At 49.8% G+C, this 27,833-nt stretch overlaps 8 protein-coding genes across 8 annotated transcripts; 3 read left to right on the top strand and 5 right to left on the bottom strand.

Moving 5' to 3' along the window:
• Window positions 1–754: 754 nt before the first annotated feature.
• TGAM01_v200182 (hypothetical protein) lies at window positions 755–3,825 on the bottom strand (the record flags this gene model as incomplete). The annotated part of the gene is made up of 5 exons (XM_024548502.1): window positions 755–1,737; window positions 1,797–2,007; window positions 2,534–2,918; window positions 3,454–3,564; window positions 3,668–3,825. 5 exons carry the CDS (start codon window positions 3,823–3,825, stop codon window positions 755–757), a joined length of 1,848 nt encoding a protein of 615 aa, XP_024406717.1.
• Window positions 3,826–5,021: 1,196 nt separating this feature from the next.
• Window positions 5,022–6,243, bottom strand: TGAM01_v200181 (hypothetical protein; the record flags this gene model as incomplete). The annotated part of the gene is made up of 2 exons (XM_018809134.1): window positions 5,022–5,615; window positions 5,707–6,243. 2 exons carry the CDS (start codon window positions 6,241–6,243, stop codon window positions 5,022–5,024), a joined length of 1,131 nt encoding a protein of 376 aa, XP_018657611.1.
• Window positions 6,244–6,601: 358 nt separating this feature from the next.
• On the top strand, window positions 6,602–8,033 carry TGAM01_v200180 (hypothetical protein; the record flags this gene model as incomplete). The annotated part of the gene is made up of 4 exons (XM_018809133.1): window positions 6,602–6,813; window positions 6,881–7,164; window positions 7,224–7,368; window positions 7,424–8,033. The coding sequence occupies 4 exons, from the start codon at window positions 6,602–6,604 to the stop codon at window positions 8,031–8,033; spliced, it is 1,251 nt and encodes a 416-aa protein (XP_018657610.1).
• Window positions 8,034–13,149: 5,116 nt separating this feature from the next.
• On the bottom strand, window positions 13,150–15,662 carry TGAM01_v200179 (hypothetical protein; the record flags this gene model as incomplete). Its single annotated transcript, XM_024548501.1, has 6 exons — window positions 13,150–13,568; window positions 13,634–14,108; window positions 14,169–14,430; window positions 14,503–15,186; window positions 15,248–15,342; window positions 15,591–15,662. 6 exons carry the CDS (start codon window positions 15,660–15,662, stop codon window positions 13,150–13,152), a joined length of 2,007 nt encoding a protein of 668 aa, XP_024406716.1.
• Window positions 15,663–18,697: 3,035 nt separating this feature from the next.
• TGAM01_v200177 (hypothetical protein) lies at window positions 18,698–19,144 on the top strand (the record flags this gene model as incomplete). Its single annotated transcript, XM_018804561.1, has 2 exons — window positions 18,698–18,833; window positions 18,942–19,144. The coding sequence occupies 2 exons, from the start codon at window positions 18,698–18,700 to the stop codon at window positions 19,142–19,144; spliced, it is 339 nt and encodes a 112-aa protein (XP_018662101.1).
• Window positions 19,145–19,487: 343 nt separating this feature from the next.
• On the bottom strand, window positions 19,488–20,957 carry TGAM01_v200178 (threonyl-tRNA synthetase; the record flags this gene model as incomplete). The annotated part of the gene is made up of 1 exon (XM_018804562.2): window positions 19,488–20,957. One exon carries the CDS (start codon window positions 20,955–20,957, stop codon window positions 19,488–19,490), a length of 1,470 nt encoding a protein of 489 aa, XP_018662102.2.
• A 558-nt stretch (window positions 20,958–21,515) lies between these two features.
• Window positions 21,516–24,724, top strand: TGAM01_v200176 (hypothetical protein; the record flags this gene model as incomplete). The annotated part of the gene is made up of 2 exons (XM_018804563.1): window positions 21,516–21,683; window positions 21,764–24,724. 2 exons carry the CDS (start codon window positions 21,516–21,518, stop codon window positions 24,722–24,724), a joined length of 3,129 nt encoding a protein of 1,042 aa, XP_018662103.1.
• A 234-nt stretch (window positions 24,725–24,958) lies between these two features.
• On the bottom strand, window positions 24,959–26,245 carry TGAM01_v200175 (NADPH2:quinone reductase; the record flags this gene model as incomplete). The annotated part of the gene is made up of 4 exons (XM_018804564.1): window positions 24,959–25,488; window positions 25,608–25,919; window positions 25,994–26,129; window positions 26,213–26,245. The coding sequence occupies 4 exons, from the start codon at window positions 26,243–26,245 to the stop codon at window positions 24,959–24,961; spliced, it is 1,011 nt and encodes a 336-aa protein (XP_018662104.1).
• Window positions 26,246–27,833: the final 1,588 nt, after the last annotated feature.

The following is a 27,833-nucleotide window of genomic DNA, read 5'->3' as shown; positions in this document are numbered from 1 at the left end:
GATATGCCAAATCATATGAGTATCATGATGATCGGAGCTGCCAGCTACTAGAACGACTATTTCAACGACAATGATTCTATTGAGTTGCCCTGATAGAACTTATAGGGGCCAAGCTCCTGTTGGCCACTCGAGGAATAGACACAGCCACCAACCGATAGATGGTATCAAAGCATCTTCACAAACGAGGGTAGCGATGCGGCTAGTTTCTTCTGTTCCGTTTTTTCCAATTCAGGTTTCATTCAAAATCGTCAACCTTTAATCTTATATGGCATTTAATAAACCATGACCAAAAGGCCGCGACTCGAGGGCTTGGCGAGGCATGGGAAACAGCACAGTTCAAGAACAGCTTATCAGTGCAATTCCTGCCAATAGTTCATTTTCTTCCTGCTCTTTTTCATTAGTTTTTTTTTTCCCCCAAAGATTTGTGAACGGACAGTCATTATACTGTGCTGTATTCATTATGGTGTGCGATAGAATATTCGCAAACTATTAGCCTGCTCGTATGGCAGCTGAACTGGCGCGAGCAAGATATCAACTAAATTGACGAGGCCTATCGTGATTTCATAGTGTGCTGTTCACCATGGCTTCTTGGTAATATTACAATATCCTAATGTGTAGTCATAATGTCATTTAACATGTAGACAGTAGATTCGAAAAAAATGCTCCGGGGTATGATATGCAAGGCTCAAGTCAAAGTCGAAAAGAAATACTCCATAAAACAATACAATCGTAGTAAATGGTGACGAATGTATATTCATCTTTCCATTGGAGATGCCACATTCATACCAACCGAACTCCAGTCCAGGTATCCATCAAAGAAGCTACTTGGATCGAAACCAGAAAGTAGATCAGTAGTCCACGGAGTGTTCGGCGAATGCCCCCATGTATTCTCCAGTTGGGGTTGTTGTTGATACTCTGTCGGCACAATGCCCAGGTCTTCAAGGCCCATGCATTCGGTTTGAGGTAAGTGCATCGCCGCTTGCCATTCTGCCATTCTTTGATCTCCGTCTGCTCGATTCTCTTGACCAAGGCGCTCTCCTCCTTCAGCCACTAGTTCTGCCCATTTCTCGAGCTTGGCTCTTGCGATGCGAACTTTCAGAGCAGTCATCATCCAAATATTTTTGTTGATTCTTTCTGTGTCTACCGAGCATAGCTGGAAAGTCGCGTTGGCATGTTCAAAGCGATTACATATCGCTGAAAGGATCTCAGGGATATTGATCATCAGGCCGGGCTGTGTTTGTAGCTGCGTGCGCAACACGGCCACAGCAGCCGCGAGGTCCGAATCTTCTAGATCGGGACGCGCAGGCATATGGTCATGAGGTGCACCGTTCTTGCTTGATGCCATGCCGGATCCGCGTTGCGTATTCGCCATATCAGAGTCATATAAAGCAACATTTGGATTGTTTGCGCTCGGGTCATCTGGCATTGATGTTCTTCCTTCGTACATGGCTCTTGGTGTCGACAATCTTGCCCAGCGAGCTAGCATAACAAGGGCATAAACAAGGTGCGAGCCGACGGCCGTAGTTTGAAAATAATATGTGGAGATGGGGAGGGCAAGCCAGGAATTGAACCATGTTGTAAGAACGGCACTTGATCGGTATATTTTATCGAGTGGCGAATCCATAGCCATCGATACAGAAGAGAGGGACTTGGATAGTGAGCGGATCAGATTCTTGTCGACAACAGGAGGCTCATATAGACGAAGGCTGGCACTATTGAGGAAGAGTTGGAAAGTCTCTAAGGCCAAAGTTAGATCAAAATTTCCCAAAAAAAAATCTAGTAGAAATGCTACTAACTGTCTTCTTGCAGATGCTTAGGCATAGAGTCGCGAATTTGGTTGAGTTCATTTTGGAATGCTAAAATGTATGCCGAGACAGGAGCCGAAGGCACTAAAGAGATTTCCTCAGTAGCCCTGTCTTCAGAATTAAATTCGGCAATGCGTTCTGTCAATCTCTGTATTCTGACGAGGTAGACGAGGGAAATATCGCTTTCGTATTCAGGATGCTCCTGCAGATATCGTATGCAGTCTGAAAGATAGCTGTTGTATCTCATCGGTTCCACTCTTTGAAAATTCATCGAAATTCTGGCAAGTGTAGAAGAAGGGGTAAGCATGTGATGTTCAATATTAATAAACAGATGAGGAACGGGAGGAGAAGACATACACTGATGCCCAGTACCATGCACCTGCGAATGCTCGCCTCTCTTCATTGTTTCGGCCATTCACCTCTGGCAGGCGTACAACCATCAAACGCGTTCGCTCGTTCAACCCTGGAGGCCTATTCAGCCCCATGTCGCTTATCAAGCTACTGGCCAAAGTAATTAGGTTGTTTAGCTGTCCGTGGAGACAACAGTGGTATTGTTGATAACCAAGCATGACTATGATCCCTAATAATAAATCCAAAGACTTTTCCGAGCGGATGAGCATGTAGTCTGCGAGGTGTTTCATGAGATGATACATCTGCGCTCTCATCGATCGTATACTTCGAAACGAGCTAACCATGCGAATAGCTGCCATTAGGAACGGCCTTCTTACCGCCAAGACAGCCGCGGTGATATTGGGCGGGACTATGACGAAAGGATGGACGGGTTGGAGATTCTTCCGGTAGTAATCGAGAAGGATCTCGTCCGGCTCCGGAGGCGGGGGTGCATCCAGAGTGTCTGGGTGACAGATGCATGATTTCGGTGTAAACGAGTTGTATGTCGGGTCGATGATCCAGGTGTTAGCCTGGTTGGTGATGTTGGGAATGGCACTAGACGGGCTTGAGAACGAGGACAGGTCATCAGATGAGCCTTCAGTCCCGCGGTCTTCGTTGTTATCGTCTCGTGAGAGTGGGTCACGCTGAGTTCCGGAAAGCTCTCCGGACGCCTTCAGAAGACTGACAAGGCCGTTGAGCCGCTCTTCGATCTGCGCTGTTCGGCTGCTCAGGATCTGTTAGATCGATTATCCACAGAAAGGAGCCATAAGTGAAGGGCTCGCTGTTTAGTGAAGCTTGGAGGTGACAGAGCTGCTGGCCCCATCGCTGTCGACACTTTTGAAATCTCCGTTCAGACGGACTTTCGGAATCATGAGGCCAGGGTCAAACCAATGGTTCCGGAGAACCGCAAAACCGGAATTCGAGCAGCTAGCATGGCTTTATAAAAGAGACAGAGATTGTCGACTTACGAGGGTTTGGACTGTCTTTTCTTCCGCGGGCGATGGATCTGGTTTGAACATTCCTTCAAGAGTCTCTCGCACCTATGTATTGCGACAACAATTGGTTTTGTCAGCGTTTTCCCGCTAAATTAAATACAGATGGTGCTATGGTGCCATTCATGAAGGTGAAAGCAAAGGGTAAAGTTGATATCTCTGTACACTCTTTCCCACCCTTGTTTAATGACTTTCTGCCTTTGTTTTTCATAATTCCGTGAGGCTTTCGAATCATCCTTCTCCATCTTTTCATTTTCTCAACTCACCTATCACACTTTGCTCCGGGCGTGTCGTTGGATCGAATGCATTTCGCCTTTGCAGTGGCACACGGCGCACAGGCAGCTCCCCATTTGGCCGTGGGCAGCTTGGGCCGCTCTCTAGAGCTGTTAGTGGTTGGCAGCGAGACTTCAGCGCCAGCATCCATCCTTAATCAGTGGTTTTTACCCGCCCTAAGATATGCAAGCAGCCAAAAGAGGGTACATGGTCGTCCAGGACTTTGAGATGAAGCAGAGTGAAGTCCGGCGGGCTTTCGATTTAAAGGTTGCCAACGGCCATCCTTTAGATTGGCCGTCAAAGCCTCGATGGCTCAAACCAAGCGACTTGGGAACGGCGTTTTGCCAAAAGTCCGGTCGGGACATTGCGGGGCGCCGGAGGGTTGCCGGGCGTGTGATTGGCCAAGATAGGCGCGGCCGCGTCGATACCGCAAGCTCTCAGCCCCGGAGAATATCCCAGTCAGATTGGAAGTGCACAAGATTGAGATGCGCCACCCAAAGTAAAGAAAATGCGCCGCCAAAACGCAGATGATGCGACACCAAAGGGGCAGCTGCGCGTCCCTCGCTCTCTCCTGGGCTTAGGCGCGGCTCTCGCTCGTGCCTGCCAATGCTCGCTGCCGATGATGGTCGATGCTACGGGGGTCGCTCTTGTTGTTTGACGCTGCTTGTGCCTGCCGCAACCCGCCTGGCGCATGGACGGCAATAGGAGCTCAGCTGGCAGGAGCTCTCTAGTCCTGAACAGGAATCAAACGGCCTATTCGCGACGCGCTTAGCGTGACAGCCTTATTGCTAGTCCTAAGCGGGCAATACCCTAGAGTGCTTCTCGGCCGATTACGAGGCCATCAGAATCTATCCCCAGTTAACCTTATTATTGGGTCTTTTGAATGCAAGGGTGCTCGTATCTTAAGGTGTACCTTATGCTTATTCCGCTGCAAGTTGTCCAGGCCGCTAGAATGCGGCAAAGTAGAGTGCTAGCTATAACAAAATAAGTAGTTGCGGTACATTGGTTGCATGACGAGAGACTCGTCTTGGGAATGACTCGCATGTAAGGATTGTTGTTATTAGGCTGTGGTAACGTAAGACAATCAACTGCCACTCAAGCTTGGCTCAGCTACGGCTTGGAGATTCTCATCAATCAGCAGATAGGTAGTTGGCCAACTCGCATTCACATGCCAATGCTACCTCTTACCTTGTATTTCTACCAGAGACTACTATCGTCAAGACGGCCATGACGGTCAAGACGCACATGCACGCAGTCCTTGTTTCAGACAGAATCAGATACCCAGCTTAGTCGTTGACTTGCGCGTGTATGAAAGGTCAAGATAGAAGAAGAAAAGAAAATCGCTATTGAATACATCTGTATGATACATAAGGCGTTGGCTCCAATGATTATATGGTATGTAGAACCATCGACAATAGGTAGCAGTTGCTCCCCGACTCAAAGATGCAAGAACTTTGCTGCTCTTTGGCCACTCTCTCGTTGTCCATCACATACCCCACTTCTAGAAGAAATTAACCTATACCCTGACAAAAGTATAGATACCGGAGGTTTTGTTAGCCACTTATTTCGACTTGGAAACTCCAGCTCCAATGACACCTGGCAGCTTCTCGTCGCCCACATTATAAAGCATTGTGACAGAAAGTGACAATATTCCCAGCATAAGCAGAGTGAAGCCTGCAAATAACCAAAACGGAACGCTGATGTCTTTCTTAGCGCATGTAGGTCCTGCCCAATGAGTAAGGGCGCCGTCTTCGCCTGCCCTGGTGCTAAGGCAGTGGCATGAAAAACAAGCCTTGCCACCAGCATCCGCAGATCCATACTTGTTTAGGCATTGTCCCTGGTGCGAGCAATTTCCAGTGCCGGTGACGCAGCTATCAAGAGAATCGAAGCAAGCGGGAACAGCTTTTGAGGGAGCTCTAAGGATATTGTTGGGTGCAGGCGTAGTCGGTTCCGCATGCGCTGCCTTGTGAAATGAATTGAGCACCCGCTCTGCCTGACGGCGACGGAGCTCCGGTTGCTGGCCTGATCCTGGCTTCGAGCCCGATTTTCCACTGACAGCTGGGAGTAGGAGCAAGGTAGTTTGCATCTCGCCAATCTTGGCAAGAGAATCGAGTCGTGAGAAGTTTTGAATCACATCGTCCAAGGTTTGTGGTCGCTGTCAAAAGCAGGAGACTGTGTCAGTTGAATAGTTTCTTTACCCCAAGATTTCAAAGTGAATCCAATTATCCTCCATTTGCAACGCTTACCTTTTGAATATCAAGTTCGGTATACAAAGCCCTTGCAGTCCAGCATCGCTCTTCAAGTGGGTTAATAATTTCGTCAAAAGAGCACTTCTGCCCTTTCGCCGCGCCTTGGTAATCAGCAGGGTCGAAGCCTCCGATCCCATTCAGCGGGTCAATAGAAGAAGCATCCGGGATAGTGAATGCAGGCTGCACGTTCAGCTTCTTTCTTGTATCCCTAATTTGCTCCTCTGTCAATCCCGTTACCGCAATAATCAGCTGGTTGGGCTCATCGGCGTCCTCATCAAACATCGAAGGGATCGGCTTCCCAAATTGATTCAATAACGAGGCGACGTTTTCGACATCGGCGTCTTCCGGAATTTCATTGACGGAAATGTCTCGGCTGGAGGAAAATCGTTGTAATGCAATCAGTCGGGCGACGTTGCTGGAGACAGACGGCGGCGACGTGGATTCGCCGTTCGGCAGAATATAAACATCAGCAGTGGGCTGCGAAGCTGCCACACAGCTCGCAAAAGCTGCGGCAAGCCCCAACGTGAGCTTCATGATGGATATCGTCCTTGTTGAAGCTGCTGGTGATGGTGAAGACGCGCAAAAAGGGCTCGGCGTCACAAGTTGCACCGATAAAGTACGAAGTACGTAGGTGACGCTTCAGGTTGACTCTAGCTCGTTGTGGTTGGGTGCGTCGGAATAGGGGATGTTCCGGCTCGGACCCCTGCGTAGCCACATGCGACAAATGTGTAAGCAGATGTCGCCCATCATAGAACTTCATCTCCATTCTCCCTCGCGATAGCTCGAAACACATCATGCGCCTGCTTTTGTGACATTATACTTCTTTTTCTTCGAAGGCGCACTCTGATTCTTATACTGCTTGGAGATACAGAACATACGCTTAAAAGTCGGGATGCTCCGGCGCGCAGCGGCCCTTCCGCGAATTGGACACGCAGCCCTCTTGACGAATGCGACGCCGCATCTCCCCGCCTATCGCATCCCTTCTATCAGACGGCCGATATCGTTTTTGCCATGGCGGAAAAAATCAACGTCGGAAGGCCTTCCGGTCTATTTTGCGCAACCCAGCAGCCCACCTAAACCGGGTGCCTTCCGACGCCAGTTAGGGTAGGCTTTACTATTCCCACAACGGCTCATTCGGTACGATATCTTATAAACTAATATCAATACACAGCCGCATACTCTTCACAACACTAGCTGCATATGCCTGTTGGCAGATCTTCGCGACCGTTGTTTTTGATCCGCTATTAGACTGGGCAGACCACGAATGGGAGGCTTTGTCGGAGAAGGAAAAGAAAGAGATGGAAGACATGGCGGAGGAAGACGAACCCATTCTCTTCCTTCCGTTCCCATTTACGACAAAAGAGGTCAAACAACCTCCGTATAAGGGCTCGGATCCTGAGTGGGCAACATTCCTCGCTGTTAATAAAGATCGCCAATTGCAAAACGACATCCAGAGTAAGTTCATAGGGACACAGATCGCTGGCACATGATAGCCGCTAACTTGTCTGTTATAGTGGGGCTAGCTGAACTTATACGACGAGGAGTTGAAAGAAACCCTGCCTATGTTCAATTGCTTGGCGGCCGAGATATCAAACTGAAAAAATTCTGGCTGGATATTATTTATCCCCCAGCACCGCCTCCTAAACACTATGTTTCTGGGTAAGTCATGAGATGGCTGACACTCATGAAGGCGAATACTAACATATCTACTCAGCATCATCATCGATGACGACGGCATATTTTGGGGCGATCGACCAATGGATTCGTTAGCCGCAAACCACCTGAACACAGCTATATATCCCAAGGCAGTGGCATTATCAGTGTGGGCATTTATCGATTCGTTGACCAGACAAACAGCACAAGACATTGCCAAAGCTTTGGGTTTCAACACACCACCTCCACCCGAAGCCACATGGCAGGCTGCCATACTAAACCGCATCAAAGAACAAAGCGAGCTCGGAACAGCTGGCAAGCAAACAGTCAGAGTCCCAGGACAGCCAGACAAGGCAAACTTTCCTCTTCACACTGGGATGAGCGAAATACCTGGCACGCCGTTCAGTGGCGTAAGCCAAGTCGATCCGCGGATTCAAGCCGCCCTTCAGGCAGCTACAGTGACGTTTACGAAAAACTGGCAGCCTGCAAGGCAGCCGCCAAGCCGCGGATGTATCAAAGTTGATGGGCTTGTAGAGTTGCAGGGAAAATCTGCGGTCATGGCTGTATACGTCTTGGGGTGGTACGACCCGAAACAACGAAAGTTTATGGGCGTCCAGACTGGACTGAAGCATCTGCTACAGCTGAAGCAGAGACCGGGGGGTGGGAGCTAACTTTTATGGACATTTGGCACGCGATTGACTTTCGTTTCTTTGATATATGTACAAATATTGAGCACATAGTAGCATTACGGCTTGGTTATGGCATGGCATGGATCGGCGCTGGGGTTTTGGGCCTCCTTTTGGGTTTACTTTACGATACCACCCCTAAAACAGATCCTAGAGAGAAAGATTGTACTGGCACGCAAACAGAATACACTGCATGCGGTAACTGCAGAAGGCTTCATAGGCATTATTTATTTCCACTGTGATCCGCAGCACTATCAGTACATAAAGACGGTATGCGAGCACGTCAGTGAAGAGTCGAGAATACCACTTCACATAACCTCACTTACTGTACCTACAACAGAGAATTTGCCAAAGTTGAAGTGAGGTAACGAGGTGTTGGTCATGAATCACCAGTCGGATAATACAAGGGAAGATTTCAAAATAAACTGTCTCATTATCCTAGTCGATATGCACGTCAAATATTTTATCTTTTTTATCTTAATCCGTTTTACTTTGTTTCTTCTAATTCTTTGTATTTCCTCTATTTTCTCGGAGCAGCATGAAATTTCGGTAATTCCGCTCCATGTCGTAATGATGTCTCGAACGTTGGATTCTTCATGGTTCTGTCAGCAGCCTGCAGGGTATGGGATTCCATGTTTTGTCATCTCTGGCGGTTTCGCTGCTTCGTGATGACGCTACTGTACCTAAAACGGAACAAGCGCCGAGTCATGCTTGTAAGTTTAACATCCGATGCATGACCAAGTACGTGTAAGCTGTCAACAGTCCCTTGTCCATGCAACCTCAGTACTGTATTTTGACCTATAACCGTCTATAAGTGTTTGTAAATGAATTACCTAGTTTGCATTGACTACATTTATGACTTGTTATTTCTCAAATTTGACACGAGTCACGACAACAAATGGAATGGATAGGTTCCCAAAGTCGAGACTTTAATAGAAGCCATCAACAATACACGAAGCACAATAGCCGATACAACTATACGGCTACTTCCAAAACTAGCGTCGGTCGATAAATGGCCAAAAAAGATCACCAAATGCAGTATATTCCGGATAAGCTGGGCCGAAATACGAGTCATTCCCCATATAAGTATTAGACGAGCGGGTTTACTAGATACCGGTTATAACGTCTCCATGTTTGGAATCCAAAATAGTCAATGGTTATCAGATCCCCAGCCTGTCACGCTGATACTTTTGCTGTAAGGGATACCGAATTGGCTATACGAAATAGACGCGGCAAATAAGCACGGCAGTTTCAATAAGGAGGGCTATTACGTTGTCGCATAAATTGGAAATCCCGAACTCGGTCTATTTCGACGTAAATTGCCTTCTCGTCGGCAATACCTATTTCGGTCGTGACGGAATTTATGGGTGATAGACGTAAAATAGGTCACTAAGCTGCAGGTAGAAAAAGGGGTTAGAAACTAGAGCTACTTGTTAGCGGTGCTCAATTCTCGTAACGTCCTGGCTCGGTATCCATTTGCCGATTTGATCCAACCGCTACAAAGTATAGTAGCGGGATATCCTAAGGTTTAGGAATCAACCACGCATTCGGGTTCTATCAGTACTATTGATGAGGATTTGTAACAAAAGAGTTCAGAGCCAAGGGCCAGCAACATCACTTGTCTTCAGCCAATTGCCTTGTTATGAACTGAAATAAACATTGCTCCACATTTGCGCTCAGCTCCATGGGAATGGATATACAGGCCTAACGACTCTCAGGAGCCATCAACCTTTTCGCACAATTTCCTCCAAGCTAGACTAGGCAAGCTGACCTTCACAGTGCTTTTGAAGTTGCATAGCTAACTTACTTTTTCCCGACCTCAGTTTATCAGTTTCGCCTCTAAGCGTACCCCAGACTAACTGTGGAGATACAAGACACGGATATATTTCCGAGGTTTGAAGATCTAAAACTGCTAACATATCTTGCTAATGAAGTAAAGACTTCATTTTGGCTGCGTCTAAGCTGTTATCATTGTCCTACAAACTCAGTCCCGAAAGGAGAAACTGCGAAGAAGCTGGTTCCGCTTTGGCTGACGGTGCACATGACCTTACTTCTTACCTTAATTCAGCTGACATTTGACCAAAATCCTTAGTAATATTACTTTATTTATATGTCTTCGCCCCATGTATCTTCACTTTTGTGATCACATATATCCGATGACATATTTGCGCATAGAACGTTTTGAAGACGGGAATACTAGATATGCAGCTATGGAATTATGCAATTCTATATGTCCATCATCAGTTGTAGATTCAAGTCATCATGCTATTTCTTGTCGTCGGCTTAATCACAAACTCAATTAAGACGAGTCTTATCACAAGCACGACATCAGACTCCTATTTCTTTTTAATGAACCACCTCAGAATATGCCCTGTCTATCTTTGTGGATACGTGTAATCTCAATTTCAAGAAATCCACTGCGTGTACGATTTCTTCTCGGAAGTTCCGTCCCACCTTTGACATTACGTCGCAACACTCAAGAAAATCACATATCATAATACAATACTCTCCGAGATTCGTATCGACTTGGAGTTTACTCGTCTTATCGGGCCTGAACCCACAACTCTCAGGTGATGGAAATTAATCATTACGGAAATAACAAAAGGCAGGGTCGCCGAATGCAGCCCTCGTATAGGCTACACCGGCGAGGCCGCGTGTGCTTGAGTTCCATATGTTGACGTACTAGTTTTAGGAACTTTGTATCGGCCATAAGCGTAATCAGCATCACTAAACTAGTAGATACAACCCTATTCGATAAATTGACAACTTGACTAAGATCATGTACCTACAGGGCCTTCAATCGTCATTCATCTGCAAGCTTCTTTCAATGATTCCGCCGATGGCAAACCTCCTCATGTGGTTACGGGCGTTCCATATGACTGTGCCTTGAGAGCATCATCGTACCAATCCTATGACTTCGAAACTCTCTGTGCGGAAGTTCCGAAGTAACAACATTGCCGCATATAGCCAATGAGTTGCACATTCCCCACAACACTACCAATGCCTATAGAATTCGTAGCGCTAAAGGTATTGGATCTTACCGTTACTAGACTCTAACACAATTTAAACTTGTTCTAGTCGTAAGCAATAGCCCCGCAAGCTTCGTGTTACACAGATACTAGTTGAGCCGCTTTGGGTTTGGAGACAAGTCATAGAATACGCATTACTCTTTTGAGGAAAGACTCCGAGTTGAACATGGTCTTTGTGAGGAGCCGTATAGGAAAAAGCCTTTTATATACCACTTTACTCAGAATGCGACACTGCTTAACAATGAGTAGGTCTAGACTGAAGGGTGCTTTGTTTGTAAAAGGATTTTATTGTTTCAACCAACGCCCTGGATTGACACTTGGAGCGGCATACTGGCGGCCAACACGCAACTGCCGTATTTCAACACGGCCGGCATGATAATTACCAAATAAGCCAATCGACTTTTGTAACCAATTGCTCATTCGTTTATTTCTCTCTCTTCATTTCTCATTATTAATTAAGCGAATTGGCGTCACAAGTGAGTGAGCAAGTTACAGTAATGGTATTAGCGAATCATGTATCAAAACATATACCTGTATGTATCTGATTACTCCATTCTCACCCATATGTCACAGAACAAATAAGCGAACAAAGAAAGTAAAAAGACACCAGATTGGCAAACAACCCATGACTCGGTGACAAATATGAAATATGATGCTCTGTAATCTGCAACCACGATCCGTTTCTTAGCTCAGCGGTCTAGGGCTGGCCTAGCGATGAGGCTATATTAATTGGAATACTAATCAGCTTGCTGGGTAAATACGATCTACCAAGTTTAATCGATAAATTGCCCATTAACTTTAAATCATTTATCTATTTATCTATTCTAATTTTCAATCTTAAGCTTTTTCCATTTACGCCGTTGTCTCGGATTTAATAGCACCTGATTCATCTCGCATTCCCGATACTCACATCCATCTACACGGGCAGACATTTTCCTATTCCAGCAGTATTTCACTCAGTGGCCACCCATCAGCAGGGATCATTTAGTCCCACTAATCCTTAGGCTGCCGCATAGTAACCCTGCTGAGTTCAGTTGATTGTGCTGAATCGGGAGTTGCGCCGTACAAGCATGAGCTGAATAGCCAGCGTATCTCTCCCCGTCTATCTTGTTCAGCTCGTCTCCTACCTAGTAGCCATCAAAGATATGCCTGCGATTGGAAAGCATAGCTCTTGGCTAGCCATCTCGGTAGATGTAGAGGGAGATACCAGTGTAGTATAGACAAGGGACAAACTAACAACTTACTAACGATGTGCCTCATGCATGCCGAAATGATACGGAAAACCTGACTCAAACTCAAACACGTAGGGCCCAAAGTATCTGAGTCGCAATTGGCCGAGAATCAAGTCAGCACAAACGTTCTTGATCACTTTCCTAATATGCAAGTATACTAAAGCGTAAAGATCAATAAAAATATTTAGGTCTTTTTTCTGTCCCCCCTTTCACATCTCCTCTATACTAGACTACCTAGTAATTGTCTACCGTCCGCTGCAACATATTCCAGTCAAGACACTTCAAATAATCTCTGTGGCTACTCACCCAGCAATAGTAATGTTGCGCTACCCAAACTGAGATTGACTGCACGGCCACTGGTGATGGTGTACATAAACCTGTTCACGAGGAGGACGCCGATACCTGTACTATCCCACATCCGCATCCGACGGCATTATATAATAAGAGCAGCCGGAAAACAGGGATCAGCCCTGGCCCGCCACCCGTACTCGGCCGAAATCATTAGATAGAAGAACTAAAGAGACAAAAAAAGACACACGCAACCCTGCCAGAGGTTCCACCCAAAGCCCAGAATTTTTGTTTGAGTCGCTCGCTATTACCTGATACCAGTAACTCCAACCATTGAGTTTCCGCAAAAGCAACACGGAAAAGGCGGATTAGCGCGCCCACTCCACCCTCCTAGCATTTTCGATACCGTCGATTCGCATAGCCAAGGGCTGTGCAGAAATGGCCCGAACAGTGCCCCCGTGCAGAGGCTCGGAGTAGATGCGGACAGAGTTGCCCACTCTACTCTGCATCTGGTTCAACGACACCCACTGCCCTTTCAGATGCATCCGACGTCTAGTACGGCCGCGACACGTTAATAAGCACAGTGAAGACTTCTAATTCCGCCTCAGGGCCCCCCGGTTCTCTCTCGTGGCGCGGAATTGCGGCGATGAGATGGGTTTCGATGACGTTAAGCCCAGGATGCAGCATAACGTCAAATGCTCTTTCGTGGTGTGTCTGGTTCGGGATAGGCTGCATCAACTGCTTCCAGGGTTGCTTGTCCACTAGGGTCCACAGGCTATATTGACGATCCTGTAGGAAAGATGGCAGCGTTACGACAATCCAGATGCGAGTCTGAGAATGCGGCAAGTTGACGGTTGCGGATTGCTGCATCTCCTTTGCGTTGGGTAAAACGGTGAGTAGCGTGGGGCGCTCATTCGGGATGCTGGGAAGAGTTTGAATTCGTAGTTTTTCAATCAGTGCACTCTCGATTCCTAAAAATCAAGATTAGTACCTTGTATGAATGGCAGCTTTGACATGAATGAGATGTGCACTATACCTTTGCCAGTAGCGCGAAATCTTCTCTGGTCCGCATAGCCATTCACCAGCGGATTAGTCTGGAATGGCTGAGATGGGATCGCGGGAATAGGAGGTCGCAAGGCCGCTTGTCCTGCCATTCCAGGGGGCACGTTGGCAACGGCTGGAGAGGCCCGCGAACCATCCTCCACCTTTAGCCCTACCTGTGATGAGGGAGTCGGGGAGGGCGCAGATGCTGAGATACTTCGAGGAGCTTCAAGATTGGCTGAAAGCTGGGTAGAGCCACTGGTGTTTGCCGCGCCATTGGCCTCTGGTGCTTGGGTTGCTTGAGGGGCTGGCGAAGCTACAGAGCTGTCACGCCCGCCAACATGAATAGTGATCTTCTTGGACGAGCTGGGTGTCTCAGATCCTCCTTGTCCAACTTTGAGCTTGATCTTCTGTTGAAATGGCTCTGAGACAGCTGCCTGTGCCTTCTTAAGGTGGCTGTAGAACATTTTCTATTTCCGTGGTCAGATTTACGAATCCTTCAGAACGGTCCTCATCTGCATGCTTCTTACCTCAAGCTCCTGTGCCAGCACGTATATATCGCTGCCTTCTTCGTTGTAGAAATAGGCATTGGTCCAGAGGAGTTTTGACTTTTCTTCAAAGGCGCTCCATGTCTTGAAGTCGCTCACGCCAGTTGCATCGTTCCGCCCATGCACGCCCTTGACAATTTTTTGCAGCTTCTTGAGCGATAGGGGATCGGTAATGACTTTGTAGTAGTCCCTCAAGGCTCGAGGAGGGAGGTTAATGAAAGGCTCGAAGTAGGCATCGTCGTAGCTAAAAATGGACCAAGTTAGTCTAGACGAAGAAAAAGGTTGACCATTAAAGGGTTGGATTGAGTCCACATACTCTGGCTCTTGGTGTCGTATCAGTTCTTCCACTATCTTTTCTTGAGCTTGTTGGAAAGTGAGGCCTTTGTACGGCACGTTTTCATACTCGTGATCGGGACGACTTGGTGGTGGTGACCGAGTTCTTGGGTTATCGTTGTTGGAGCCTCTCCGAGTGCGGCTGGATCCTCTCCGCTTGAGGATAATGGCCTTTCGCCTTGATTTTGGCTGCTCGTCTTCTTCAGGCTCGTCCTCGCCGTCTGCGTCTTCGTCCTCACCTTCGGCATCCTCAGCGTCCTCGGCATCCTCGCCATCAGCATCTTCGTCTCCCTCCTCCTCATCCTCTCCCTCTGCATCTTCTTCCTCCTCATCCTCATCATCTGCATTTTCCGGCGGTAATGGAGTAGGAATTGCCTGGTAGGACCGATTGCTGTATGCAGGGTTTGTCTTGGTCATGTAATTGCTCAGCGCTTTGCGAACCCGCTCGGCATCGTCGAAGATTTGTGATCCGCGCGTATAATACTCTTTGGCATTGGCAATCATGCGCTTGAAGTAGCTCTCCAGCTCTGCGAGGCTCTTGAAATAGCCATCGTTGAGCTTTTCTTCAATCGTCTCCAGGGAAATCGGCAGTCGCGTCCTTTTGTAGTAGTCGGGGTTACTTTCGCGAGAGACGAGCTCTTCAAAGGCTGTCGCGACAAGACGGCCACTTTGTAACACGGTCAGTCCAGATTCTTTTGCAACAGCAGCAGTAGCTGCAGCGAGTATACCTTTTATCGGCGGTCCGACGGATCTGGTCGAGAAATACCAGCCCATGCGCAGTGGTCGATTCGCGGGATTCGCCCTTGGAAAGATCGTAATCTTGCTGTAGAGACAGGGCTGTTAGCGCAGAACCGGCATGCGAGATGCAAGCGTGCGACTTCCATCAATGCGCGCGAACCAGGGCTGAAGGATGCAGATGCGGGCAGTGCCATTGGTGATGGAAAGAAAAGGAATAGGATCTCAAGAAAGCAAGAAAGATGCAGGAGGGGAGCGCAGAACACAGCACTGAAGGATAGCTCCTGAAACTGAGCCTCCCCATCCAGACGCGCATTGGAATTGGACCACACTCACAGCTACTCTGCGCCGCTTCGCATTGCGGTCCTCTGCATCGGAGGCTCCATTCGCCTTCCGCTTGGCCTCCATTTTGGTCTGGATCGTCAGCGTTACAGCAGGCGCATTACCGTCGGCGGCGACGAGGGACCTGCGGCGCAGGCGTGAGGACTCAATGGCTTCGAGAGTCCCGTGTCGCAACCCACGGCCCGGCGACAGCGATCGCCAGCGTGGAGAGACGCGTGTTGATGGATGCTTTTTTGTGCCCTTGGTGGCGGGAGGTCGCGCGCGCTACAGGGCTCTGGAGCGGCGATGGCTTTTGGAGTAGCAGCGGTTGAGCAGCGGTTTTTTGCACAGGCGTGGCTGCAGCGGACAACGGCAGTGCTGATCAAACTTATTCCGCTGGTGGACACAAGAACGCTGCGGTGATGGCAGGCCTAGAGGAGCATTGAGTGCTTTAGTGTCGTTGAGTGCTGTTTATTGGAGGGCCGAAGTTTTGGCTTTTTCGCTCCAGGGCGCGGGAACAGGGAGCGAGATTGACGAACAGGTACATTGGACGGGTACCTCGCCAAGGTACAAGTCGCCAGGTACCGCGGCTGGGCCTAGTCCCGATCCGGCCACGAGGCAGAGCTCAGCTGTAGCTCATGAGGATGGCTTGATGGTCGTGGAAGGGAAAAGTAGCACATTTGTAGATAATCATATTGTATCTGTAGATATTCCCCATCATGAAAACAACACAATGGCGATGGAAATGTGACACAATACAATAATAAACCTCAGCAGCCTATGGTGTAACAGATACCTTAACAGATACCTTACCTGCATGTATGTAGGTAGACGCCAATGCTGAGAATTCCACTTTCTTTACAGAAGAGCAAAAAAAGCAGCTGATGGGGGATTATATAGCAACCCCACTCAATGCTTTTAACTCTCATCAGTCCAAACAGCTGCCTAGAGACACGCTGCGTTCGGAAGCTGCCCTTTGTAGCGGTAGAGGTCCTCACTCACACTCAGTCATGCATTCCTTTCTACAGCCTACTGCGCAGTGGGGTCAATTGCAGACACGACCCCACCATCAATGACGACTCGAGCTCCTTAAAACCTATACCGCCTTGCTCCTGTCCCCGAAGCTTTCATCTCGCATTGCCATCTGTTGCTGGAGAATCCCCTCAATCAACAGCTCTCCTCACACATCATGTCGGCCCCGAACGCTCCAGGCGACGCCGGCCCCGATTCTGCCGGCCCAGCCGCCGGGCGTCCTCGAGCCGGATCCATGCGCAGGCCGCTGCAGCCCCTTGATATCCCCATCATCAGGCATCTCAACTCAAAGCGAGTAATTCTGGCATCCGCCTCTCCTCGACGGAAGCAGCTTCTCCAGCAGGTATGACGCTCGTAAACATGAAGACTGACAGCAGTCGCCTTTGTGGCGCTAAAAGTAACATATGCCAATTTAGATCGGATTGACTAATCTGGAGATTACTCCATCAACCAAACCTGAGGATCTGGACAAAAAGGCGTATGGACCTTGGGAATATGTCGCCACTACCGCTCATAACAAGTGTCTGGACGTTTACACCACAAGCATAGAGACCAGCCTAGCATCCATCCCTGATCCCGCGCTGGTCATTGCCGCTGATACCATCATTGTCACTCGTGATGGACGCATTCTGGAGAAGCCTCGGAGTGAGGCAGACCACGTTCGGATGCTCAAGATCCTGCGTGACACGCGCATGCACAGAGTTTTGACTTCAGTTACTGTGCTAGCGCCGCGAGAAGATGCCAGGGCTCCGGGCTACGACATCCAATCCCACACAGAGGAGACCAAGGTTTACTTCTGGGAAGAGGGGAACGGACTGCCAGACGATGTGATTGAGGCCTATGTCAAGACCCGAGAGGGCGTTGACAAGGCTGGTGGATACGGAATCCAAGGCATTGCAGGCATGTTGTTGGTGGAGAAGATTGAGGGAAGCGTTGATAATGTCATTGGACTGCCTGTGAAGCGAACCTTGACGCTGGCGGAAAAGGTCATCTTCCAGCAAGACCGTGACGAGTTTGATGACGATGCAGGATCAGCTTCAGAATGAGAAATAGACGAGTGACTTGAGATGGAGACTGAGGCGGCTCTAGCGTCGTGGTTTCAACGCCCCTCGCGTGGGCGTTATGGGTCAGATTTGCCCTTTATGTGAAGAAGATGATGATGACATGAAGCAAAGCAAAGCTTGTGATGTTCGCAAAATCAAGGGAAACGCCCATTCATCATGAAGCTTCCTGTAGCTCAACCGAGGCGAGTTGCCTCAATTCCAGTGGCTGCTGTCCAAGGAAATAAGATGAACCCCCGTCTACATGGAGCTTTTGGTCGGAGCAGCAAGTATTTTGGCATGTGATTGGCGGCATGGTGCAGACTCGGAAATCTTAGGGAGGCATTATCTGGGCATGCCGCACCGCCCATTACATCAAACTGCGAAAGGCAGAGATGAAAAGCAAGAGGAGAATAAACCAAAAACAGAAGCACTTGCAAAGCACAATGGCTACATATAAAAATTCCAAAAACAGAGGAAGGTACTGCTACCTCACCACACAAATCAATCTCGTTAACGTGGCCCAGCTGCTCTTTTAGGGAGCTAGACGCAGGGACCGGCACTTCGGCCCCGAGAATCTGGGGCAAGATCCTTGTTCCTCCTAGCGCTGTAACAGGCCTGGCGGCCGGTGGCTTTTGGTGTCATCTTAGTGCTGGTTGTTCTCTCTATTTTCGATCAATTCAATTTCTCAATTTTAATTAGCACGGCGCGCGTGCAACGTGCAACGTGCAACGCATGTGATCCCCCCAAAAGTCTGCAGCAATTGATGACATTCAACGCTCTGGTGTCGTACCACGCCAATCAAAAATCGAAGGAATAGCGCTCCTACCTCTCTCTGCTGTTGTCTTATTCCTTGTTCCTTATTCTTTTCAATCCTTTCCTTCTCACTTCGCGTAAATGATTGCCGTCGAATCTATAGATCTTGATATTTGGCTGGCTATGCGCACTGGTGTCCTGATTCGCATGTGCTTATCATATCGCCCATAAGTCCTCCTCCAATCTACCTAGCAGCGCACCTCTCAACGACAAGAACGAGAGAGAGAGAGAAGTATGTCAGCCTCACCAAGCCAAACTTCAGGCTCGTCTGGCGATGCTGCAAACAAAAACGGTTCTGCGGCTGCAGCCAGCGCCGACGACAAGCCACGCCTCACAGAAGAGGAGAAGAAGCAGAACCACATCGCATCAGGTACGCAAACACGCGAGCCCGGACACCAAAACCCATGGCGCTCTCACGCCCACGTTTGAATCTATGGCAGTAAAGCTCATCCTTACTCAAAGCTAACATCGCCTTTAGAACAGAAGCGCCGCCAGGCAATTCGAGAGGGCTTCGATAGGCTCACTGAGCTCGTGCCCGGTCTGCAGGGACAGGGTCGCTCAGAGGGTCTCGTGCTCAAGAGGACGGTGGACTACATGCGCGAGCAGCTCGTGCAGAGGCAGGCCTTGGTTGATCGAGTCGAGCAAGCAGGCGGAGATGTCGACCCCAAGTTCAAAAAGTGAGTTGAATGAGATGCTGCGCGGCGATGGAGGTTAACTTGGGAAAAGGGGCGCCCATCTTTCAAGACAAGGTCCCAGCAGCCGGTGAATATCTTTAATGAGAGGTCAGAGGACCTGCCAAGTCCTTGAAGCGGCAGCGAGGGAGGAGATACAGAGCGTTATGAAGCGAACTTGATTTATCATTTATCCAAAAGCTGGAAAAGGCGCAGCGAGCCTTCTTTCTAAGCGATTCTATTATACCATACTATACTATACACTCGTCGGCTTCAGTGGGGATTGGAGGTCAGTAAAAGGAATACAGGCTACTACTATCGGCGCTTTGGGTAGGAATAGACGGGAGAGTTGTTTATTCGAATGTATCTACCATGTGCAGCATTCTATCGCGCATTTCAACTGGACTCAATCTTTCTTTGCCCAAGCTGACCTGTTTATTCTCAACATCTTGCTCGCCCACCACCAAGACAAGACCGTAACCACTCGCGTGGGCCTCCCGAATCTTGGTCCCGAGTGATCTCGGAGTGATATCCATGTCCACCGCCAGGCCCGTCTGCCCGGAAAGACTCTCGATAGCCGGCAACCCATCTCCCTTCTGCTTCTTGTTGCCGAGGAGGATGTCGCGCACTTCGTCGGCCCACTCTACAACTGGATCGGACGTGTTAACTGTTAAAATGACGGCCTGTTTCGGATTCAGCCAGAACGGCCATTTCCCGTCATAGTTCTCAATCAAGAGCGCCAGCAGCCGCTCTACAGATCCCAGCACCGCACGATGAATCATGACCGGTCGCACGGGGCCGTACTGGGCGAGAAGTTCTGGGTCTTCAGTCGTCTCGCCGCGAGCTTCATACTCTGGGGCAGGTGCTTGGTACTCCAGCTCGAATCGCTTCGGTAGCTGGAAATCGAGCTGAATCGTCGCAGTCTGGTGCTCTTTGCCTTCCGAGTCCTTGAGCACGATGTCAATCTTGGGGCCGTAGAATGCGCCGTCGCCCTCGTTTAGCGTCCATTCCATGCCTGAAGCGTCCAGCGCTCGTTTCAAGCTATCCTCGGCGCGCGCCCATTCTTCTTCCGTGCCAATGTAATGGTCTTTCGGCCGTGTAGACAGTGCCAAGCGGTAGCTGACACCAAGACGCAAAACGCTGTAAACCGTCTTGACAAACTCCAACGTCTTCTTGATCTCGCCCTCCACCTGGCTTGGTCTACAAAAGATATGGCCGTCGTCTTGGTGGAAGCGACGCACCCGAGTCAACCCTGACAAGGCGCCTGATATCTCGTTTCGATGGAGGGGACTGAAGTCAGCGTATCTGACCGGCAAATCTCTGTAGCTATGCAGCTTGGATGCGAAGATCAGGCAGTGCCCAGGGCAATTCATGGGCTTCAACCCATAATCGTCATCTTCCTCCACTGCATCTTGAGCATGATCCGTCCCACAGCACCCTTCCACGTCCGAAGCCCTCTTATTCCCCGTCACAGAGTACATGTCCTCGGCATAATTCTCCAAATGCCCCGACTTTGCCCACAGCGACTTCTTGTATATCGTCGGCGTGATGACTTCCTGAAATCCATATCGCACGTACTGTTTTCGCAAGAAGTCGACGAGTCGGTTGAATATGCGAGCGCCGTTGGGCAAGAATATGGGTGACCCGGGGCTATATATCGACGTCATGAAGAGCTCCTGCTGGTTGCCCAGCTTCCGATGATCGGGAGGTTCACGCTTTTCGGGCTGCTTGGAGTATTGGCGCTTGGACAGGCATGCCGGGCACGTCCATTGCCTCCTCGCGAGGGCAGAGGCTGCGAGCCTGGAGGTGCGTGAGCGGATCATGGCCTGTGGACGTGCCAATGCCAGCGGGCAATGGCTTGCTTGGAGCAGAGGTCTCTACGAAGTTGAAGCTTGAGCTTGCATCTTCTTCGCGGTGGAGCATAGGCCGATACACCGGCGCTAATAAGGCCCAAGGGTCCTCGCTGTAAATGTCTCTTGGACCAGTTAATGACAGGATTTCGGGCTTGGGAAAGATTTCACTACGACTATAGAGAATAAACACAAATACGTATTTCAAAAAGCCTAATTTCTATTTGCCGCTCTACTATCAAGTCACTGCCTGTGTACTGTTCCTTGTAATCTCAGCCTTGTTGGCCTTTCCCGCCTATTTGCCTTCCATTCTATTGCTACCCCTCCATCTTCTTCTCACACCGAACAGCCAAACCAACTCAGCCCCACCATCACCCAAGCGCTGGGCTATTCTATTAGCACCTACAGCTTCTGGGACCTCGACTTTTGCTTTGCTACTTTCATACTAATTCCGCGATTCTGTTTGCTTTACGGGCCTCGCAGCCATCGCACCAGAGCTGAGTAGCCGCCTGAACGGCCTCGGCAGCAGCCATGAGTTTCGCGATCGAAGTGCCAGGCGACGCCGCTCCGCTGTCCCTGGAGGAGCTGTGCCGCACTCTTCACGCGGCTACCACTGCCTCGGATCACGTCCAGCGACAGGCTGCCGGCCAGCAGCTCACGACTTGGGAGTCACAGCCTGGCTACTATTCTTCGCTGCAAGTATGTCTCTGTTACCACTCCATCGTTGTAATATATCGGCCTCGCAGCAGCTAACTTTTGTCTGCTTCCTCTCATAAAAGTCGGTGTTTCTCGACAAGTCCCTGCCTCTCGAAATTCGATTTCTGGCGATCATACAAATCAAAAACGGCATAGACAAGTGCTGGAGACTGCATGCGCACTTGAAGAACGGAATACCTGCCGAGGAGAAGAGCTTGATTCGATCACGGTTGTTCCAGGGATCGGTCGAGGAGGAGGCGAAGCATCTTGCTCTACACAATGCCTTGGTCATTGCTAAAATAGTCCGGATCGACTATCCAGACGACTGGCCCGATGCGTTGCCCAGCATCATCGATCTTCTGCGATCCACGAGGAACGCCAACCAGTATCATCTGTACGGCACACTGCTGATCCTGCTACGAGTCATAAAGGAGATGGGAAGCGCACGGCTTAGAAAGTCGCAAACAGCGCTGCAGTCAGTTACGCCCGAGATTGTATACGTTTTGTCCGAGATATACTCAGAGAAGTCGTCTATATGGATCAACTTTTTGAGCACCGGACAGGGAAACAGCGACGAAGCCAACTTGGCCATGATTAACAGCCTCTCAGCCTTAAAGACCCTCCGTCGTCTCATCAGTGTGGGCTACGCGCGACCTCACACCGATAACTCAGTAAGCCAGTTCTGGACACTGTCGCAAAACCAGTTTGGTCAGTTTCTGGGCTTCATCGACTCTGGAGTACCAGAACCATACCAAGACTTGGTGGGAAAGCATCTCCTCCAGTTCTCCAAGTTCCACATCGACCAAGCCGAGCATTTTGCTGCCAGCTTTGCTTTTCTGCCCAATTCACTGTCCCTCGTCAATGCGTACTGGGACCTCATTTCGAAATTTGCTGAAGTTTTTGCTTCGTCTGGGGGTATTCGCCAGGGCTCTGGCGATGCGGGAGCCAAGAGCAAGACGGAAGGTCCTCTCATGGAAAAGCTTGCCTTGAAGGGGTTGCTTCTTCTGCGTGCTTGTGTTAGAATCGCGTTTTCGCCAATACAAACTTTCAAGTACCGAACACAGGAGACAAAAGTCGAACAAGAAGAAGCAAAGAGCATAGTAAGGACGGAGCTTTTCAAGGATGACTTAGTAATACAAATGGTCAATACCATCATCACCCACCTATTTGTCTTCCGCAGGTCGGATCTTGAGGCTTGGGAAGAAGATCCCGAAGATTGGGAACAACAGGAGCAGCATGAGGGTAGTGCATATGAATGGGAAGTTCGGCCATGCGCTGAGAAGCTGTTCTTGGACCTGCTTACCAATTTCAAGGATCTTCTAGTGCCACCGCTGCTATCATATTTCCATAATGTACAGTCTCCCCAGACGGATATTGCTACAAAGGAGGCCGTTTATACGGCCATGGGTCTTTCAGCAGCGCACGTGGTTCACCAGCTTGACTTTGACGCAGTGCTGGCATCGGCCATTGTGAATGATGCCCAGCAACAAGGCGGTCTGTACAAGGTCCTGCGGCGACGTATTGCCATCTTGATCAGTCTATGGGCCCCAGTCAAACTAGGGGACACCAGCCGGCCGATTGTGTATCAGATTTTCCAGCATTTTCTATCTCCAGCCGACGAGACGAATGACATTGTGGTGAGGATCACAGCAGCAAGGCAGCTCAGGTGGGTGGCCGACGAGATTGACTTCAACGTCGAGGCATTTCTGCCCTACACTGCAGATGTTCTCAACAACCTCATAGACCTCGTACGGAACGTGGACAGCGACGAAACAAAGCTAGCCATACTCGAGTCCATCCGAATCCTGGTGACGCGGATGGAAGAGCAAGTCAGCCAGTTTGGAGACCAGCTCATGGCTGCGCTGCCGTCTGTGTGGCAAAGTACAGGGGCAGAAGAGTACATGGTGAAGCAAGCGGTGATTGCCATTTTCTCTGCCTTGGTTATGAGCATGGGCCCCGAATTCCAGCGCTATCAGAATTACATGCTTCCCTTACTCGCTGAAGCTGCAAGGCAAGGCTCAGACTTGCATTATAACCTCATTGACGAGTCGTTGGAGCTCTTGAACTCGATTCTCATGCAATGCAAACCTCCGCTTTCGCAAGAGATTATCAATCTTGCCGAGATGCTGCTCCCTCTTCTGGAGTATCAGTCAGAAACAGTGTCACAAGCGTTATCGGCTATTGAATCCTACGTCATCATCGCACCCTCGGCGATGCTGGAGGACACCCTGCGACGACCGATGCTGACTGCGCTTAGCGGCACGCTGGATTCCAAGAGCCGAGAGCATGTCCGCATAGGCACAACTTGCATTGAATATCTGATTCGGTCGGCGGCGGAACTCGGAGGCGCGCAGGGAATATCGGTCCTTGTTGGAGACATGCTAGAAATAGGCTTCATGAACAAGATTCTGGCAAACCTCCATGACGCGTGGGAGGCCCGTCAAACTACGGGACCTAACAGAAAACAAAGCAAGCTAAACACGATCACGCAAGGCGACTACTTTGCGATTCTGGCCCGGATTATACTTGCGGAGCCGAATCTGTTTGTGCAAATGCTGAGCACGTTTGGAAACATTGGAGACGTGTGGAGCTGGCTATCCGTGGAATGGTTTGGCTACCAATCGAGGATGGACAATATTGACCGCCAGAAACTCTATCTCCTCGCTCTGACCCGTCTGCTCGAACTGGATTCTCCAATGCAGGAACTGGTGTTGAGTAAGCTACAAGACTTTATGGACATGTGGATCAACGTCATCATTGATCTGCAAGACGGCGTAGCTGACGGCACGGATTGCCTGATTTGGGAAGCGGAAGTTGAGGAGTTTGAGTATGATGCTCCTAGATTGCTCGTAGAGCGCGAGAGTCAGCATAAAGATCCGATACATTGCGTGAACGCACTGCAGTTTGTAAAGGCTAGACTACAGGACTTAATTGCGCGCATCGGAGGCCAGGAGGTTTTGCATGCGAACTGGGCGGTGAACGTCGATAAGGAAGTCATGGATGCTTTCCAAAGGCTCATGGATGGCACATTCACATCTCAGTGAAGGTGGGATATTCGGGAGCATGGATGAATGTGAGAGTCTTGGTGGTGGTAATGAGCTTACGACTTGGATGACGAGCTTACACGTTATAACGTGGACGAAAGGAAAGAGATATTTTTGAGTTGATAGATGCTATACAAAAGACATGAGCCAGGATGTTGGTTATGTTTTGTTTTGTTTCGTGTTATTGGTAGTAAATAGCGATGCTTCGACTCGTGTCTATCTTGATTTAAACGTTTACAGCCGGCTATTGCCCTCCTGAGGAACCTTGATAATGACCTTTCCCCAAGTCCCTCTCCCTCCCAGCGCCACCAGCGCATCCTTGACCCTGTCCAGCCCAACAAACTCCTCATCCGTATACTCCGTGCCCTTGATCTTGCCCTCCTTCACCAACCGCATAATCCCCTCCCATACCTTGGGGATCATCTCCCGCTCATGAATCGCATACGCGCCCCAGTGAATGCCCACGAGCGAGATATTCTTCAGCAGCACCTTGTTCATGGCCACCTTTTCAATGGCGCCCGCGGCGAAGCCCACAATCAGGATGCGGCCGTTCCAGGCGGTGCATTTGGTGGACTTGTCGACGAGGCCGACGGGGTCATAGACGATGTCGACGCCGCGGGACTTGGGCGTGAGAGCTTTGACCTTGTTGGGCCAGTCGGGGTCCGTGTAGGAGACGACGTGGTCGGCGCCGAAGGATTTTGCGATTTCGAGTTTGCGGGGGGTGGATGCTGTGGCGATGACGGTGGCGCCGAAGGCTTTGGCGACTGTGGTATGTGTCAGTTGATAATGATATGAGTGAGTGAGAGTCGCTCTCATCTGTCACTCACTCACTCACATCATATCACCCTTTCTCATTCACAAATAAAACAATAAAGGAACTCACCCTGAACAGCCGCCAGCCCAACTCCTCCCGCCGCCGCATGCACCAGCACCACATCCCCAGCCTTGACTCCCGCCCTCACCACCAGCGCGCCGTAGCTCGTCGGCGCTGTCACATACAAGCCCGCGGCATCCCGGAACGACCAGCCCTCCGGCACCGGCAGCAGCGCATCTTCCTTCACGCACAGCTTCGTCGCGAAGGCGCCCTGCCCGGCGCCGAAGACGCGTGTGCCGACGGGGAAGCGCGGCGTGCTGCTTTTGCGAGGCGTGGAGATGACGATGCCGGCGAATTCAGCGCCGGCGATCCATGGGAAGGCTAGAGATGAAAATTAGTGTTGTTGGTTTTTTTTTAAAAGACAGATGACGATGATGAGAGAGAAGAAAGCTCACGTGGCTGGTTCTGGTATTTTCCCTGAACCTGCAGGATATCGAAAAAGTTGGCTGCCGCGGCGTGCACCTCGATGAGATACTCGGTGTCTTTGGGCACGGGATCGGCCAGATCGGTTACTATGAGCTCTGAAGGGCTCTGTTTTCATTTACGAATTGCGGTTCTTCAGTTAGCTAGATACTTCAGTCTATCACTGTAACAAGTAGACAGATGAGTGTTACCTTGACATATTTCTGGATCTCAATGCCGCGCATCTTGACAACTGATGAAAAGCCAACTTGTAAATAAGGCAACAATTGACTCAAAAAAAGAAGAAAGATAAACAAACACGAAACTATATTGTCAGCCTTTTATGAAAGTGAAAAGAGAGAGAGAGAAAGTTTAAGCCTCTCAGCAAATGAAAAGCCGCCCCAATTCAAGGTCCCCCCGTAAGACTAAATCCGGGGTACAGCTAAAATAGGAGGAGGTGCCGAGGCATCTCCAAAAAAGCTCGGCGCGGACGGGCGGCGCTGTTTGCCGAAACGGCTTGCCCCACGCTCCGGATTTTGTTGAAGATTCGCCGGAGAATTGTAAGCCGTGTGTTTATTCATCAACGATATTGTCTCAGTTCTCATTCATCAACTTCCTCTCTGTATGCCGTGGCTGTACACGCAAATATCTATATACAGGTAATTACTATTATCTCAATGATCTGGCATGAAAGCGATAGGTTTGAGCCACCATTCATGAACTCCACGATGCCAGCACCATTCAAAGCATGTACAGTCCAAATCGCTGTCACTACCGTATCAATTCCCTATGTGCGAATACTTTGTATTACCGTCACTGAAAATAAAAAATTACACTGTTTGAATCGCGCCCGATTGCCATGCTCGCAAGCTCTTGAAATCCGGCTCCTGAGGGGGGAGGAAACAAAAGAAAAAGAAGCTTGTGTCGTCCATATATCTCCTCGCTCAAAGGCGCCACAAGCTTGCGCTGTCATCGTGTGTGTAGTCAACCATAATTCAATATGTTGACACGTCCATTATTCACGCTTTTGTCCTGATTCCAGGAAATTCGATTCGCTGCCGACCATAACTCTCTTAGTTGCCACCGCCAAGCAGATGCTCAACAGCTCCTTGCACGCTTCCACCACTACGTCTCAGCGCTGCAACATTTCGATCAAAATCGTAGAACCCCATATCGTTGAGCTGTCTGAGCTGCTCTGCGTATCGCTCTTCCGGCGGCCGGTTGTCTGCGGGCGAAGGAGCCGCTTGCGGGGCAAACACCTGCATCATCTGCTGAAACTGTTCCGGGGACAGAGCAAAGGGATTTGCTCCTCCGGCGGCCGATGGTGGGAACAAAGCCGCAAAGGGGTTCGCCGCCGCCGCACCGCCCTGGGGTTGTCCTGCACCTGCACCTGCGTCGCCTCCTGGACCTCGGCTCTCCGCCGCGGGCTGCTGGCCCGTCGTTCCCGTCGCCGCGCCACTTGGCGGAGGCGAGAATGCACCACCTCCCGCCATGGCATTCAGATTTTGAAGCATCTGCTGCATCTGTGGAAAATTGGGCATCCCAGGAGCCCCCCCAGCACCGCCAGCACCGCCAGCGCCACCCATAAGCCCTGGCATCATGAAAGGGTTCGCAAAAGGGTTCTGCTGCTGGTTGTTTCCCTGGCCAGCTGTACCATCGGCCGCAGGCGCATCGGCAGGGGTCGTATCCGTTGCTCCAGGAGCAGGGAATGCGGATTCAGATCGACCCATATTCCGCTGCATCCGCAGAGCCTGCGACATCATCGACGGGTTGCTCATCATCTGTCGCATAAACGGAGAGCTAATGAGCTCTCGAGCGTTGGGCATGTTCCGA

The sequence above is a fragment of the Trichoderma gamsii genome, assembly GCF_001481775.2.
Source record: "Trichoderma gamsii strain T6085 chromosome Unknown Scaffold_1.2, whole genome shotgun sequence".
Classification (NCBI taxonomy): domain Eukaryota; kingdom Fungi; phylum Ascomycota; class Sordariomycetes; order Hypocreales; family Hypocreaceae; genus Trichoderma; species Trichoderma gamsii.
This window is presented reverse-complemented; position numbering and strand designations above follow the sequence as displayed.